The sequence below is a fragment of the Dicentrarchus labrax genome, unplaced genomic scaffold, assembly GCF_905237075.1.
Source record: "Dicentrarchus labrax unplaced genomic scaffold, dlabrax2021, whole genome shotgun sequence".
NCBI lineage: Eukaryota > Metazoa > Chordata > Actinopteri > Moronidae > Dicentrarchus > Dicentrarchus labrax.
The window spans coordinates 4,529,091-4,547,444 of NW_026136702.1; the positions used below are offsets into that span (position 1 = coordinate 4,529,091).

An 18,354-nucleotide genomic window follows, 5' to 3' on the forward strand; every position below is an offset into this window, starting at 1 on the left:
TCAAATACTGAATGACTACTGAGAGTTCACTAAACCTTTATGGAGTTTAAGCTACATTTTTAAGAAAACCTTCTTTCTTCTAGTTTTATGAATAGCTGCTTAATGAAGCTAATATTGAAAACAGTACAGATATGATCAGCTAGTTGTAGGGTGGACTGAATCTAAAAAACCCTCACTCTTATTGTTTGTCAGCAGTGTGCTATTGTATTCCATTCTATTCTTTTTAGGCAAAAAAAAAAAACCCTACAAAAAACAAAAAGCAGCACTGGCTGACTTTGATTTATTTGAATTGACAGGGAAAACCCTGTTGTTGCAGCAGCCAATTCTCAAGTAGCAGATGTTGCAGCTTTTAAACCAGCATATAGATGGCTCATACATCACCACAAGGTTGGTACAATCTAATTTCTCTGGCAAATGTGAAACCTTGATACCTAGTTAAATTTTCCTCAAATGTAATTCAAAGTTAGCGTTAAAACTGACTTGCCATCTTGGTCAAGTTAGAAGCAAAGCAGTCCAACAACAAGATCCACATGTCACTGACAAACAGATGTAGACTATAGCATCAAGCCGTTGCTGCTACTTTATTTCCCATTCCCTTTTTATAGATAACTCAGTGGTGGCATGCAGACTTGGTGATCTCCAGTGGAACGTATCTGTAATGGTGTGTTCTCACCAGTCCATATGGTGTAACAGTTGTAGAAGTGCACTATGCTCCAGACGCCACACTAGCATGTCTGATCCTGGTCTGGTCCAACTCAGCTCAGTATGACTGACTGGCCAGACCAGGCCATGGCCAGCTGGACTTTATCTATATGGGTGGAGTCACTAGTGCATCTCCATCTTCCTCATCTCTCTCTTGTTCTCTTATGTCCATCTGCTGTGAAGCCCCTCTCACCCCATCTCCCCCTTTGCCAATATCTATTCCCATCTCTCCATGTGTGTATCCCTTCCACTTTCACATCCACGCTTTCTGCCAACTCCCCATCCGTTTATTCCGCTTCTTTCTGTGCATCCATCCTACTCTCATTCACCCTTTTCCCTGCTATATTCCCTGCACGCCCCTTTCTCCTACCTTTTATTTCTCCCTCCCTTGCTCTTTCTCCCTCTTTTCCCTCCGTATCCCATCTCCTTCCTTATATTTGGCATTCACCCTACTATGTCTCTTTCTTCAGCCTTTATCCAAAGTGATCCACTGTTTCCCATGAGACAGATGTATGACGGCAAGGAGAAAAAGAGAGACAATGAGACACAGGGGAAAAGAGAAAGCGAGAGAGAAGGAAAGACAGGACAGACAGAGATACATTGACAAGGTTGGGGGGGTAAGATGGTCACTGTCCGAAAAACCCGGCTAAAAATGTGCTCAAGCTGACCAGCAGAGGACTGCAATGCAGACATGCCAGAGTCTAAAGTGTGTGTGTGTGTGTGTGTGTGTGTGTGAGACAGAAAGAGAGAGCGAGGGTGAGTAAAAGCGGATGGTTTGTGTGTGTGTGTGTGTGTGTGTGTGTAAATGCGTGTCCAGATTGTTTGCTACGCTGCTGCCCAAACCTGATGTCCGGCTGCCGCCATTACAGCTTTTTTCATCCCGTAACACGCCACACTTGTTTTATGGATTATAAATGAACTCATTATCTGTAGCGCTCATTAGCTTCAGGTCCTAATTAGCCAAAATTAATATTGTTTCCTGACAAAGACATTGGCACTGGCAAATTGGCAATTGACCTCCTTGGTCAATCTGGAGAGAGGGACAGAGTGATGAGGGGAAGCATAAAAAAGAGGGGAGGTGAGCAGGAGAGCTGGACAATGACAGCTGCTCTGGTTGATCAGTTTTGGATTCCTCTCTCTGTCCCTCTCTCGCCCTCTCTTGCGCTGTCTTGCACAAACTCTCTCTCCTTCCACCAAAAAGCAGCTCCTTAAGCAGACATGCAGCACTCATATCACTATCGCCAAAGAACCATGACAGGTTTGGGTTAAAAATGTCTGGGTACAATACAGCAACTAGGTATTTTGTATGTGTGAGTTTGTGTGGTGACGTGAATGCAGGAATCAGTGGAAAATGAACAGCTAGAAAAACCACAGTATCTCACACTCACAATGGCTGACAGCAGAAAAGCTCGGGATTTGTTAGCAACTGGAACTTCTCACTGGAGACAAACTACCGCACAGAGAAACAAATAGGAGAGAGAAAGAGACAAAGAACAAGAATGTGTGCTAGGCAGAGAGAGAGAGAGAGAGAGAGAGAGAGAGAGAGAGAGAGAGAGAGAGGCAGAGACGACAAGCCTGCCTTATTCCTTAAAAAAAAGATCCATGCTTCTAAGGAGGCCTGTTAAATGTCAAACACCTTCTCGGCTGTGAGATAAGAGAGGAATTCAATTATACCGCACTTTCTCCATCCCACTAGTGTGCAAAGCCACGAACATATACACATATGAATGTATACACATCACTTCTCTCACTGCACCTAACATGGACAGATTTTAAAGACTGACACACACTTCGCTATCTAAAGATAGTAAGTGCAAACACCAAATTGACAACATATGTATCTGCACTGAACAGGTTGCATCATCTCACAGTGAATTGCAACATACCAAGAGCATAATGAGAGTGTAATAGGGGTGAGAGAGTAAATGAGTAAGTGAGAGCATTCTCCACCAGTGAAGAAGACTAAGAGATTGAGACACCAGGAAACAAAAGCAAGCAGATTTGAGCCAGAGACTGGTCTGTAAATGGGGGACATAGAGTGCAGGCACCCCACTTGTCAATTAATCCTATCTGGCACCAGCATGCTGGCCTTTATGAGAACAAATGTCAGCTTTCAAGACAAGGACGATATAACCTTTCTTCATAGAATGCACACCAGCCTCAAACGACCAGCGTTGATATTATACTGCAGGCGTCTAATATAAGCTGATCCAGCATGCCAGCCGAACAGTAATTCAAAGGGTTTAGCAAATTTGCTGTTCTGGAACTGATCAGGCTTGGTGGTAACTAAAAAATATTAAAAACACTGCTTTTTTATTGCCACAAGTTAAATACCAGCACTTACTGATGCAAAGGAAAAGCAGAACATATTAAGCTAGTCTGACCAGTGGGCTTACCCAAATCAGAAAATGGGTTGTATGTGAGGCAGAAATGGCTGGCAACAACAAGGTTGTGCGAAATATGGTGATTAAAGTGCTCTAAACACAGGTTCTTTTTCTCAGCAGGAGCTCATTTTCCAAGCAATATTCAGGACATTATGCACGCCCCAGTAAGGGATTTTTTTTTTTTCCCTTTGAAATCATCTCTAGTGGTCTTTGAGACATAACCTTCTGATTTTCAAAGACCATTAGGAGTTTTCTATGACATTTCGTTTTTTTTTATAATTTCTCACATCTTTCTTTTTTGTATGCATAAAAACACTTTCTGGGGAATTTAGACCTGTGTAACATACAAACAGCAACAATATATTTGCACTTGAGTGACAACACTGACTGCTGCATGTGTGTACTCCAAAGGGGCACAGATATACTGGAAAAAAACAACAGCTACATTCACACAAACACACATGCAAGCAACTTACACACACACACACACACACACACACACACACACACACACACACACACACACACACACGTATTTCCCCTCCTCACTCCTACAGCTTCCCTGCAATGGAGCAGGGAGAGGTGGTCGCTGATGTGAAACATCAATTTCCAGGTTAGCTGCTCTGCGTGGCTCAGCCAGGTATCAGCCGTGACCCACCTGGGCCAGATAAGCAGCTGCAAGAAGCTGATCTGCCACCCAGCAATGCACCTCTCAGTACTGGAGAATGGAGTAACGAGTGCGCGCACACACACACACACACGCACACACACATACAAACATAAATAAACAAATACTAAAACCTGAAACAATGAATGCAATGTGAGAGGGAAAATGGAAAAACAGCAATACAAAAATGGCCATATTACATTTCCAGTAAATAAATGTTATGTTGTGTTTGGAAATTCCTCCAAATGAGAGGAAGAATATACATCCTTGCATAAACACACACATACACAATGCATGCACACTGCTCAGGTAGAGGGTTCACCCTCTTAATACTTTGATCATTGAACTTTCTTGGATTGCTGGGATTAAAACTGGGTTTAAACCTGAGGCGTTTCAGATAGGAGTCCGACAAATACACACACACAAACATGTAAACAAACTAAACTCTGTGATGATGCTGATAATTTGGGAAAATAAAAAAAAGGAAAAGAAGATTGCATGTCTGATCTCTCTTTGACACACACACACACACACACACACACACACACACACAATCATGGTTAAGTGTCTTGCCCAGTGACACAGGATAGTGTGTCTAAATGCTACACACTGAAGGTAGTGTGCGAGAGCCCAACCTCGGTTGGTCAGGTAATCTAACCACTGCCACCGTCACAGCGATGCCTGTCAGCTCAGTGCTGGGTGCCTTGGCAGCGCTGCTCAAACTGGTGTCGAGCCACATTCCCACAGACAATTTCAATTAACTTTTACAAGCCAGAGAAATATCACACACACAGCCTGCAGCTATTCACCATGCTTTCCCCATCTTTGTCTCTGTCTCCCTCTATTCTCACTCTCTGTCTGGTCATAACACAGTAAAACTAGAATAGAACAGGCAACACCACAGAAGCAGGACGGACAGAGATCACTACAGTGTGAAGTGTCTGAGATAGCGTCTCTAAGGAAACACTAAACCAGTGTTACATAAGAGGGAACTGAAGACCACACTGACATATCCTCCTCAAGGTATTTTAAAGGTGGACCTACAATGACTATGAGCCCCCACAAATGACTACCATGAACGATAAACTGACTTTCAGTCAAATGCGAAGATGCAAGGTCAATGTTGGGTGTGCTCTACCTTTTTTTTTCTCACTTGTAAATCACAGTGACACATCAGAAGCATGTAAGCACTAATCAAATGTCCATTTGTGTAACCCAAGGACAGTAGCCGGCCAACCTATCTTCACCAGCCTAGTATCATGAACACCAAAACTATTGGTCTTTGAAAGGACAAAAACAGTCACAAATAGAATTTGCTGCACAACAATATAAAGTAGTTCAAATCTGCTTCACCTGAAGTCTGAAAGCAGACACCCTGCCTAATGAGTACTTTTAATGCTTACATTTTGCTGCCAATAAATCTGTAAATTTACTAGTACCATTTTACACTGTAGTATAATTGGGTTAAAGTGTGTTTTAACTGAAATGTAAAATGATCCATCTTAAGTCATTAAGTCTCATTACATCACATTTTAAGGTTTTATTTTTCCTAAAGCAGGTAAACTACAGAAATTTGACATCAGATTTAATCAAATGCAAATCAGGTTGTTTAAATGTTAATTAAAAAAGATTAAAGGTTCTGGCAGATGAGTGACCCAACTTGTTTTGCCCATTTTATTTAGAAAATCCATGACATGTGAAGCTGCACTGGAAATGTGCGTTAGCATGCATTGAAAATAACATTGTTTCACACCGCTGCAAGGACTGTATATAATTTTAGTCTGCGTAAGGGGAAACAGAGGAATTATTTGTTAAAATAAATGTTTTTATACATTTAAATTATGTACGAGTACGAGTGGAATGCTTAGCGTTCGTGGAAACTCAATGGCACTGCTGCAATGAGAAGCCAGAGTGTTGTGAGTGTTTGCATGAGCCATAATAACACTAACACATCACGTGCTGGGTAAGTGCAGACAATATAGCGCAGCACAGCGTCATGATGGATGGTGTGTTTGCAGACACCGCTGAACCGTGGACCCCATTATTTCCTGGGGGAGGAGGGGGGGAGCAAAGCACCACGGGGGAGAGATAAGGGATGATTGACTAAACCAAAACAGAAGTCCCTCAGTGTGCTGGCATTATTGGGAAGCCATTGTGGGAGTCAATGCAACAGCTCAATGACAGCAGAATGCCGCACAAGAAGTAAGAAGATCAAGTGTATCCCCTTCCTAAAGTGAGGTAGGAAGGAATTTTCATGTGGAGAGAAAAACTTCCAGTCATTAAGAATATCTCCCGGACATGTTGGGAATCATCTCCTGCTGAGATCAGGTGGTTCAAACCTCAACAGGGAGGAATTCTTCACTTGAGAGACACACACACACACACACACGCACAAACAGACTCACAGTCACTCTCATGCACACAGCGCAGCAGGCAACTCACACTCACAAGAAGTGACAGATACAGCGGCAGTTGTCAGAGATTCAGAAAGGACGCACACATCGCATTCCAATTTGGCTAAATGAGGGCTGAAAGCAGGAGCAGAAACAGACCTCTGCGTCGCCCTGCTCACAGTCAGACAGTAACAAATATCTAGAGCACATATCCTGCAAGTAGAGACAGCCCTGGATACCAGCCGACATCCCCAAAACAGTGAATCAATTGCCCCCTCTTCTTCCCAGACAATACCTGATTACCCTTTTATTTTACCACTGTTCATCTTTCTTTATTTCTCTTTTTATGCTTCTGTTTCTGCTCTAGATGATCTGCTCTATAGCGGCAAAGGACAGGCAAAATATTCTTGGTGTATTCTAGTCCTCTGAGGAACAATCTGCCAGCTTGAAGAGGTCATTTCAGATATTTAAAATGTCAAAAAAGAAATTCGCACTTATTCAAAAGGTTTTAAACCATGTTTCCTGGCGAAGAAAACAACATTTTCGGGAAGGATTGGGACGTTTTAGCTTTAAGGATGATAATTTATCTTAGTACACATTTGCATGCTTGTTTTTCAATAAAGGACATCTTGTTAGGAGCTCGACATGGGTGAAAATGTGTCAGAACTAAAGGAGATGGTGCAGCTGATTGGTCAGTGATGTGCATCAGGAGAGTGCCCACTAAGGAGACCGTTCTCTCCAACCAAGTAATGGTCCGACCAATCATTTGATCAGCAGCAGAAAAAAAACAGAGCGCTTATCTCCAGCCAATTGTCACCAAAGGGGAATCAAATATAGATTTCCCATTCCCAAACACAAAACCATCTTGAGCAGAAGAAAAGCCTGAGCCTCTACGCCTAAGTAATGTCTGCTTCTAAAATGTTTTCCACGGATGTAGAAATACAGTTCATGATTCATCAAAAAATTCCTAAAGATAATTGAGAGGTCTGCTTTCAGATATTAGATAAAGCCTCTATATCAGGAAACAGTGGTCCACTCAAGATAAAGGAGCATTCACACCACAATGCCATCAATCAATAGTTTTAAATACTGCTTTGTTTATGACTGCAGCTAACATAGTCAATATACTAAATCAGACAGCTGAGAAAGAGAGACAGTGTCCGGAGGAGGGAGTGTTGACAAGCCATAGTTAATGTAGAGTGTGCTAGGGAACTGACAGTGGGGAATTGGCAAGGGAGAGTACACAGACATTATCAACACGTTTAGGGGAAGGCTTTAATAAGTCGTTCCTTAAGGCTACTTCCTGCTCCTTAATTATTATTGAATTAGGAATGTCACAGAGCTAATTAAAAGTGCAAGGTATTTACTGTGGCAGTGGAAGAATGTGAGGAGAGCTAGTAAAAAAGAAAAGGAGAGCAAAGAAGTTCACACAGATGGATATGTTAACTGTTTTAAAGCTGGAGTAGGTAATGTATTTCAGAAGAGTTTCTTGTTATTTTTGCTGAAATATAATTTTATTATATTAATATAATATAATATTTGTTTATATCAATAAATCAAATGCTTTGAAAAAATAAATAAAAAATCTGGTATCTATAAGCAGTCACAGGCCTACGATAAGCCCAGCCAATCATTTCATTGGGAACAAATGAAACGATCAGCTGGTCGACCAGCTGGTCTTCCTACCTACCTGCCAACCTCGGCACACTCTGCCCCCCTAAAGTGCACTCAATGTGCAGGACCGGAGTCTTCCACAAGCAGGCCGGGCAGATATTGCTAAAGCTACAGAGCAAGTCAAACCAGAGTTAACATTGGTGTGGCTTTTCAACGATGGCAAGAACTGAGGGACAGGTAAATGATATGGTTTGTTTTCTGGGTAAATTATTATTATGTTATTTACCCGAACTATGTAGTATGTAGAACTATGTATGAATGAGACATGAGGTAGTTAGATACGATTAGCAATGATACGCACAACTATACGCCGTGCTTTGCACTACATGTTTGTGTGTTGAGGGAGTGGCTTTGAAGGGAGACCTCAATGGAGGGGGTGGGACTTTTTTTCCGTTGGATACTTTCTTGTGCTGGTACAGCAAAGATTCTACATCTTTGATGCACAGGACTAAGAACATAAAAAAATGGCCCTGCGGGCATTATAAGAGACACGTAAATATATAACCAAGCTAATGTGCTGCAGGGAAAAAGGTCTATTCGGGATGAAATAAGAGCTGGTATACTGCCTCCTCATGCTCAAACTGGTAAAATATTGCTTTGGATATCTAATTTGTCCACTGTGGGAAATATTTTCTGTTAATAGTCCTTTTCTATTGGAAATGTTATGCTCTTTTGTTTAATAACAAAGGATACAAGTGTGCTGATGGATATGAATGACTCTCAATGATTGAATGGTTGTTTGAAAGAGACCTTCAATTCAATTCATTCACTAATGTAATGAATAGTGCCAGAAGCTTCTCTCCTGTTGTACTCCCTGCCCTCTGAGGCTTCTTACGTCCTCAGTAAAAATAATTGAATTTGAATGTATACAATAACTCATCTTGTTTAAATGAACACATGTTTAATAAAGTTAGCCTGAGCCAAAATTGAAGCCTTATGCTCAATTGGCATACACTACAAGACATGCACAAACCATCCCAGCAGAGTGCGGAAGTTTCTTATTTTGAACAAATGTTGTGTTTTCCACAAGTTAATTACTCAGTAGAGAGCTTAATCTGCCGAATCAGGGCAAAGTGGATTAGGAGATGAGAGTGTTTAATCAAAGTGTTCTCTCAGTCTAATTACACATCCCATTTCCTGACACAACACACACTGTTATCTGCCACTGCATTTAAACATCAGCTCCTCTGTTTAGGTCCACCCCCCCTTATGAGTGTATGATCCCAGTGCCAAGATGTGACAAAAATGCATGAAATATTAAAACATGTGTGTGTACTCATACTAAATGGATGTACATAGAGAACACACAAACATGCAGAGAATGAACATAGAGTGTGTAGAGTAAAAATTTTGTTCAAAACACCATGAAATATTCCTCTTGTAAATATTTAAATAAATCATCTGATGCATCCTAATCGTGCATTACAAGCATCATTCACACCACTGGGGACCAAAGATTACTCTTAGGTTCAGTCTCATGTATCAAACTGAGGGTTTTGTGTTTGCCTGCATGACGGACAATGAAAACTGTACAGGGCGCAGAGGTAAAGGCCAGTATATGTGTCAGAGGTTCACGCTGAGTGAGGGCCTTCTCCCATTGTGTTACACGTGCCTCTACAGCACACACATCATCCGTCAAACACCTTGTGCTGGATCCTGAACCAGATCCCTTTCTGGTGAGAGGGGGGAGAGGAGCGGGTGTATTCTCAGATCAAATATCTATGCGTTTGGATGTGTTCCCTCATCTCTCTGATAAATAATTATGTGCTCCTGCCTGCCATACGGAGCTGAGGCTACTGGCCATGAGCTGAAGTCACTGATCTGGTGCCTAGACAAAGCCAGAATATGATGTTTGTGTGCGCATGCATGCAGACCAGTTTCAACTGAAGAAAGTCTGCGTTGCTCATCTCTATAATACAGTATCAGTGGTGCTATTGTGCATGTGTCAGTCACACCAACTGCTCACACGAACCCTATGCTGTTAGATCATCACCAAGACTAAGCCTAACAACCTCCATGGTAACTGAATGCGACCAATCACAGTGGCTGTGGGAACCTGATCACTGGGCTCAAGTCATGCAGTTTGGCTTCAGTTAGACAGGTGCTCATTTATGTTCATCAAATTTGTGGTAAAATAATGGCCTAATGAAGTATAGAGGGTTGTATGCAGTTTTGAATATGATTAAACCGCCTCCATTGTGCCCTGAAAGTCCAATTTAACAATTCTTTATTCTTTGTACAATCTTTTCACTGAACCTTGAGATGAGAAAATATGTATTTTCAATCTACCCTTTATTCAAATCAAGAGTAAGAGCGATGTCAGCATTGAAATTGCTGCCGGGCTACTCTATTAAGCCAGTGTGCTGGGTGATAAGTAATCTTGAGCTTGTGTGTGAGGGAACGTGTGTTTTCGTGGTGAAGAGGATCTTTACTATGTCACAACCTCTATTTATAAAACACACTCTCACAAAATTCACCAGCAGCTCAGCAGTAAATCATTATTTTGTGTCTGAAATCTACCAGCCACTTTCATATTTTACCAGCATTTGGCTGGTGGTTGGTGCTAATTTTCCACCCTCCACACACACACACTTGACTCACTGGCTTGTGGGTGTGCCTGTGTGTTTATGTGTTTATGAATTGGAGGGCCTCCTAGACGAGGACATCTGCTGAGCTAATAAACAATAATCTTGACAAATTGTCACTGTCCAATCACTCAGCCCGCCCTCATAATCACACCACTGAAGAAGCCATCACAGGCCGAGCCAGAGACATGACTGACAGCTCTCTGGACCAGTGGAAGGCGCTTCTGGACCGAAGCCCAGCTGCCCGAGGAGAGGACACAATGATTCATGGCCAGAGGGCAACCTGGACAGAGTGGTTAGGGAAATTAGCAACGCCACCCACCAACATATCCATGCCCTTCACTGGTTAGAACACAAGCTGACTGAAGGAAGAGATGGCCTTCTGCCAGAAACTGCTTAGTACTGTTGGACAAAGATGCCATACCAGGCAACTATGAGGGTAATGGTGTTTGGGGTCATGGTGATGATGATTTACTGTAGGCTCAGTGGGATACTGTAACCTTCCCTGGCTGCAGTACAAAACATGCAACTGAGAACATGATGATGGAGCTGATGCTGAAGTCGATATGACTGGGATAGTGATGATGATAGAGGCTTAGTGATGTATTTGGTCTTTCATGACCCCACGAAAAAAATGTGAAAAAGACAGAAAAATACAGTCTATGCTGTCTGTACCTGCAACACGTAACCACTCAAATAAAGCAACTCTGGCAGTAGACATGGATAAGCGAAAATTCCATGACGCAGACTAGGAGTGTTGACAGACTGGCAGAGTGTAAAGGTCATGTGATAAAAAAAAAAAAAAATTCTAGAAAATCAATCCAATATAAAGGATTTTAATTCCAAGCCACTGACACCCTCGAAAAGCCAGACATCTCTAAATTGCCCTGTCAATCACTGCATCCAACAAAACTGACAAAAAATAAATAAGAGGGGGAATAATATATCCAGGAGGAATCGGACTCAACCGTGTCTGGTGTCCATACAGTAAACCCAAGATTATAAAGAACATGGAGGTTTCAAATGTAGGCAAACTCTTTCATCATGACATGAACATGAGGATGTGACATATCCAAAGCGTCCCATGTTTCTATTGTGCCAACTACTGTATATAATCTAGAGAATCACTCAGATCAGGCTCTGGACTTTTCTTCTCCTCACACAAACAAACACACCACACACACGCGTCCTGATAGAGAACATCCACTGCCATCACTGTCAATGTCTTTTATGACATCTCTCTTTGCTCTCTTTCTCTTTCTCAGTTTATATTCACACGCTACAGAGGACAGACCATTTCTGTGTAGTAAACAAGTTGACAATGTAGATACATCATAATACAACAAGCTGGAACTCCACAGAGACTCACCAACAGGCGTATCTTCATAGATGAGAAGGTAGGTCGAGAAGAAGTAGTTCAGGAAGCGTGGTGGCTGGTTGGAGCCTGTGATAAAGAGAGAGGTATGTCAAAATATGTTTAAAATGATATCTATATTGAATTAAAGCCTAGCCTGATAGCTTACTTACTACTAGCCTACATATTACTTACTGTACTACTAGCCTGAAGGCTTTTTCAAATGTTGTTCTTGGTGTTCATACCCTTTTGTGCCCAGGAAGTGATGCATTGGACATTACCAGCAGTTTATTGGAAATCATACAGTAAAGCGTTGTACTTTATTTGTAAAGTAATCTTTAAGAAGTAAAGGTGCCAAACGTTTTTGCAATGAGAACATGAACTGAAACATTTGGCATCAAATGAATGCAACTGATGTACGACTGTTCAATTCACATGTGGTTTTCACAATACTTCCCAAACAAAGCATGACCCCTCCCTCGTAAAAGGGGGCTGTGGCAGATATATTGAGCATGTATAAGGCGCTGTAGCAAATATATTCAGTGTATGACACTGTGTGATCAGCTGGAGCAAATGTATTCAGTGTAAGACAGTGTATGACATCTGGGGACTTGAACTGACATTTTGAGGAAGACAAAAACATGTTTTCAAAGGTAAAAATATCAACACTTAGCTAATGACAGGCGTTCCAAAAGAGAAATTTACATCAACCCATTTATTTCCAGTCCTCTGACTGCATCCCAGAATGCACTGCATAATGGCCAAATATTTCTATCACACATATACAGCCAGCTTCTAAATCGAAGTGTTCTGATCAGGAGATTAGGCTCGACGAGTCAGAGTAACGTAAGATGGATAAACTTTGTTTGATAAGAATACCTAGCTTAGTAAATTGTTCTGCTTGGTGCCATTGATCTTGGCCTTTTGGCAATGCTAGCAATCCTTTAATTCCACTACTTTCAGCTGTGTGTACCTAGTACCCTCTGAATATAATCCAAGTATTGTAATGTAAAATGGGTCAATGGCTCCGTCTTTCTCTTACAAAACTAACCTAAATCCTAGGTTCAGAAGCAGTTGATTGTTCTCTTCTATAAATCCTATAGAAAATCCATCCTAACTTTCTCTTTAATCTGTTGGTTTGGAAACCTTAGTGTCAAATATAAAGATGGACCAAATGGGAAGAACCATCAACAAGAGTAGAGCGATTATAGGATCAAGCAGAGCAGCCTGTCCAGTATACATCTACTCACATCAGGTGGTGAAGATGGAGATCACCCCTTTCCCCTTAAGGTTAACCTACAGCCCTCAGTTACAGTTCTCCAGCATTCACCAAACACATTCTTTGTTTTACCCAGGGTCATTGTTTTTGTGCAGCAGCCTTTTACCTGACAACCAGTTTTTAGGCTGGTGTATTTTACTGTTCTTTTTTTATAGGTTTTACACCCCTTTTCGATTTTTGGTTGTCTTCCTCTCATCACTTCTGTATGTGTATTGAGTGTCAGTATCAGACATACCTCTGCACCACATCAATCACTCAGCAGAGGGACAGATACATAAACCTGACCTTGAGCAACAACCCTAACAAGTCCCCTGCAGGTATATTCTGCTCAATCATCTCACACAATGCCTCTTATTTATACATAAAAATGTTTAACAGATAACCACTTTCAAAAGCACTTAGCAGAACATCAGTTACACACAGAGCATTATACTGCTGTCAGTTTTGGTCATTATTTTTATGCTTTAACTTGAATAAAGGTTTACATGGTCTGTCTGTAGGTAGTGTCATTCATGCCTCCAGGGTCCATGAAAGTCATTCAACTCCACAGTCAATGTTTAACACTGCATCAGTCTGAAAATGTATGTTAAAATCTAAAAAGGTCACATTTCACAAATTAAAGCTTTAAATCTGAGTGCTGCACTTGTTCAGAGTGCAAACCATGACAACTATGTACATAGTATATTCAGGCGAACATTTGATATACCTAATATTGAATATCTTACAGGTATTCAATACAGGATAGAGTATTGTTACAACCCACACTTTTGAGGGTTAATAGTCTGCCGTGTATGGGCAGGGTTCTGTGGTGTCAGAAGGCAGTGCGATACAAGCTGTTTTGTTGGGAAGATCAGGGAACAAAGCTGATGGTCTTTGATCAGCTGAGCTGGGCGGCAGACCACAGAGACACTGAAGTGAGAGAAGGGGAGGCCAGTCTGTTTGAAGTGAGAGCGCTTGATAGAGTGAATCTGTGCTTTGAAAGTGGAAGCTTTACATTCAGTCGTGTGCCCGCCTGTGCGGAAGAAGATGCTTATCTCTGGCTTGCCAGCGTGGCTCTTAGTGAGTGCCAAGAACACGGAGCGTGCTTCATGGGATAGGGGCTGATGAGGAGGAGGGTTAACAAGCTCCCATCCACACCTGTGGCTTAATTACTAAGAGGCACTATAGTGGAATGCAGATAGATTGCAGCCACAAAATAATCACAGCAATGATCATCAATCCAATTTGCTGGATCAGGGAGGTAATGCTCAAGAGGAGCGCAGGGTCAGTGTGCTAATGAGTTAGTTAGAGAAAGCAAGGGAGAGCAAGGGAGAGGGAGAGGGAGGGAGAGAGAGAGAGAGAGAGAGAGAGAGAGAGAGAGGAAGAAAGAGGTAACGTATAAAGAAAGCACAAGGTCCTCCAGCCGCTCACACTCACCTCACAGGCATGAGAGGCGAGAGGCTGGGGGACTCCAGAGATATAAAAAAAAAGGCCTTGATAAACTCATTGTGCTTGATGGAAAGAGGTTGTGGCATTCACTTAATAACTTTCCTCGCTGCTTCAGCGCTGTGTGTGATTGGAGGTGTCTCCTGCCTGTCACTGTGAGACAGTTACCGTGACTTTCCACAACATCGAAGCTCTCTCTCACTATATCTGTCTCTGTCTTTCTCTCATGCTCTCACAGAGACACAGTCAGCAAGGAGGCAAATATTTTAAAGTAGTTCTTAACAACAGTAATGTGACACATTATGCAAGACAGACGAGAGGGGGGCTAGCAGAAAAAGAGGAGGAAGAGTGAAGTGATGACAGTGATAAAATGTGAAAAAATAAACAGCCCATGTACTGGCTGAAGAAATGGTTTACAAGTCAAGAAAAGGAAAGGGAATACATTATGTGTAGAAGGTAAGTGACAGAAATTCCTTTCAGACAGTTAATGAAGAACCGAGAAGTGGTAGAGATCAGTCATTGATAAAAACCAAACTATATTTATTCATAATCCAATATTTGACAAACAAAGGTAGATTTATATTTAAATGTTGATGCCACAGTGATATTTTTAAACCTTCATTCCTTTTTTTCAGGAAAGACGGACTGAACATAGTCCTTTTAAATTATTCAACTTTTTATTCAGTGTTGTACATATTCACAAAAATAGCTGCCAAGTAGAACCAGTGTCCTCTTCTTTTTTTCCACTGAGAAGCTACACTGGCATACATTAAACTGAAATATATGCACTGTACCAGGAATTTGGAGTCATTGTATAAATGATGCAGGGTAAATGCCTTCTCCCTCACCATCACCGCTAATAAAATAAGTCTAGTATTTGCAGATTTATACACATTCATTCCTTATAATGAAGAGGACTCACCTTCACAGAAAGAGTGGAGAATGAGGAAGGGAAGGAGGAGCTTGGCAAATGTCATCCTGCCGCCTAAACCCACACTCCACGACATCACCTGCACCTGATGGAGCACATACAAACACAGAATGCTGTACTGTCACTATCATTTGGTTAGCTGATTATCCACACTGCAGTATCAGTCTAGCCACGTAACGTCCAAAGAAATTTCAGCTCCTTTAGATTAGGTGATTACCGTGTTAGTGAGCATGCTTCAAGCAGGTGTTCTTGCTTGTGTTCTTTGGTTCTTGTGTGTGTGTGTGTGTGTGTGTGTGTGTGTGTGTGTGTGTGTGTGTGTGTGTGTGTGTGTGTCTGCTTGAGAGGTTGGTGTTGATGAAGGCAAATTCACAGCAACAGCTCATTTACAGTACCCACTGTGAAATAGCCAAAATGAAGATGTTGCACCGTTAATTTTCTAAAAACAAACAAGACAATTAAACACCGTCTTGTGCGAAAAGTGAGAAGTGTAAATTACATTTTCAAGATGGGCGGGACACTTCACTGAATGAACTGTAAGGTTAAAATTAATCGTGAAATTTAACATGTGGGGAGCAGAGAATTTATTTATAGTCAGGATGTTTGCTTAGAGGTGCCTCTAATTAACTGTAAATTGCTGCATAGCTTTAGCAGTGACTGTCTATACTTTCAACTTACTGATTCTGATATAGTTTTTGCTTATGTTTGCTTTAATAAGCCTCTTCTGAGCCCACATGTCGCAAATTGTGTATTAGTCCTCTGTTGCGTGAGGCTTCCTTTTAGATGACAGCTCGAGCAATGTAGAAATCGTCACTGTCTTCCCTCCCTCCCCTCATCTGCCTCCCTTTCCCTTCCGTCCCATTTGTTCCCTCTCTTTATACCGTCATCACTTGTCCCAGCAAGGCCTCACTGGTCGGCAAACTCATTCAGTGACAATTTAATTTTGAAGGGTTATCTTTCTAAATTGTCCTTCTCCCCAAAGCCCACTGTCTTTCATCTCACAGTAAAACTTGTGTTCAGAGACATGCAGCTTGTCCTTCAGGTAGCTGATGGCTAAAAAGCAAAAAAATTGCTGCAGAAACCAGCAACAAAATACAATACAGATGCTGCTTTGTGTTGCTGTTAGAGATATACAGTATGCTGTGGATTCCATTCAGACAAAGCAGCTAAAACTTACAGGTGACAGAGAAAGACACGCAAGGTAAAGAATAGGCTGTCATTGCTTATTGTGTATATACACAGTATACATATATATATATATAGATATATGTGTGTGTGTGTGATTGTGTATATGTATGTGTGCGTGCTTATAATAGCTGTGCATGTGTGTCAGTTTGAATAGGCACATTTGTTTTCATTTGGATTCCTGTTTCCTCAGCATTATTGCATTTCACTTTCTGTAACAATGCAACCTCCATGGCTATGTATGTTACTTTTTTCTCCATTGCTTCCTCATTTCCTTCTCCCTTCCTTCTTTGCTCATACACATTTTTTCATCTCTCTTGCTGGGCCCCCCCCCATCATACCCTTTACTCGCTCCTTGTCCTCTCCGATACAGTTGTAGTTCTCTAGTAGATAAATAGATAGATAACTTTATTAATCCCACAATGGGGAAATTCACTTGTCACAGTAGCATTTGAGTGAAAGAAATACAGATATAAAAAACAGGAACATTTGCATACAGCAGGTCCATGGTCTTAGTGTCTCTGGTGGTGCATGTGACAAACTGGTGGAAAGTTGGGAGTGTAGACGAGAGAGAAACGTGGTTGAAGTCCCCTGTGATGATGGAATATAAATATGGGATATATACAGTGATGGCGATAACACTGGAAAGTTCCCGTAGCAGATAACATGGACGGCGATTATGAGCACGACCAGTCCCCCTCCTTTCTTCTTGCAGGTTGCGGTGGTGTCCCTGTCTCGAACCGTCTGGAAGCCGGGCATGGTGACGTTGGAGTTCGGTATCTGCTTGTGTAGCCACGCTCGTTTCCAGTGATGACTGCAGAGATGTAGGGTTTAAACCTCCTCTTCTTCATCCTCCGTTTAACCCCCTCTCTGCAGCCTCGCCGTCTCCTCCTCAGCTCCTCCGGTATGGAGGGTCTCTCTCCAGTCAAGATGCTAGGGTGCCTCAGGGCAATCATCTGGTCGCGGGTGTAAACAATGCGACCCCCCGTCGCCATGGAGACCCATGCAAACAAAAAATAAAAAGTGCTCAAAAACACCAAAAAAGTATTTAGGCGACGTGAACAAAGTAGTAAGAAAGTAAGAAAAAGAAAAGACACAGGCTAAAAAGACACTGAAAACACACTAAAACTACAAAAATGATAGGAGCTGCCATGACAGGCTGCCGTTGTTGCCGGCGCCATGCAGAAAAAAAAAGAAAAAAGTAGAGGATATTATCTCAACTCAGTGGGAAGCTCAGTAGGAAGCGGACGACAACAGCCCGAACAGATTACACATTTAGACAACTTGTCCATTCCTGGTCAAAAAATCACTTCCTGTTCTCTAATATCAATTCCTACTGTGTGCATCATAAACACACCTGAGGTAGCGTGATTCAGACACCCTGGGGCACTTTAAGTAGCCTCATGCACTGATATACACAGTTTATCAAACCCAGTTACAACAACACAGCAAGCTACAAGACCTAAGGGCAAAATCTCAGTGTTTCCTGTGTTCCTCTTTGATGCTTGGTTAGGGTTGATCAGTCTAGATGAGGACAATCAATAGAGCCTATTCCCAGCTCTCCACACTGAAAAAAATTGTACACTGAGAAGCGAACACAATTTGAGTTTATTTTCATTTTAAAATCCCCTTTGCTGAATGAAAACACATTTCATTAAAAAAAAGTTGTTTTCTCTGTATCATTTCTTCATGATATTTAAATAAATAGAATCAGACCATGCTCTATTGATGTACTTAGTAGAAACAGAAATGGCCACAAACTGATTGAAAATATCAGA

At 41.6% G+C, this 18,354-nt stretch overlaps 1 protein-coding gene across 1 annotated transcript in view; it reads right to left on the bottom strand.

Moving 5' to 3' along the window:
- Positions 1-18,354, bottom strand: part of cdh23 (cadherin-related 23) — a 154,787-nt gene that overhangs the window by 126,647 nt on the left and 9,786 nt on the right. The window contains exons 2-3 of the mRNA XM_051415680.1: positions 15,386-15,479; positions 11,775-11,849 (exon numbers count right to left, since the gene is read on the bottom strand). Coding sequence (XP_051271640.1) covers positions 11,775-11,849; positions 15,386-15,470 — 160 coding nt within the window. The 5' untranslated portion in view covers positions 15,471-15,479. The remainder of the gene's footprint in view (positions 1-11,774; positions 11,850-15,385; positions 15,480-18,354) is intronic.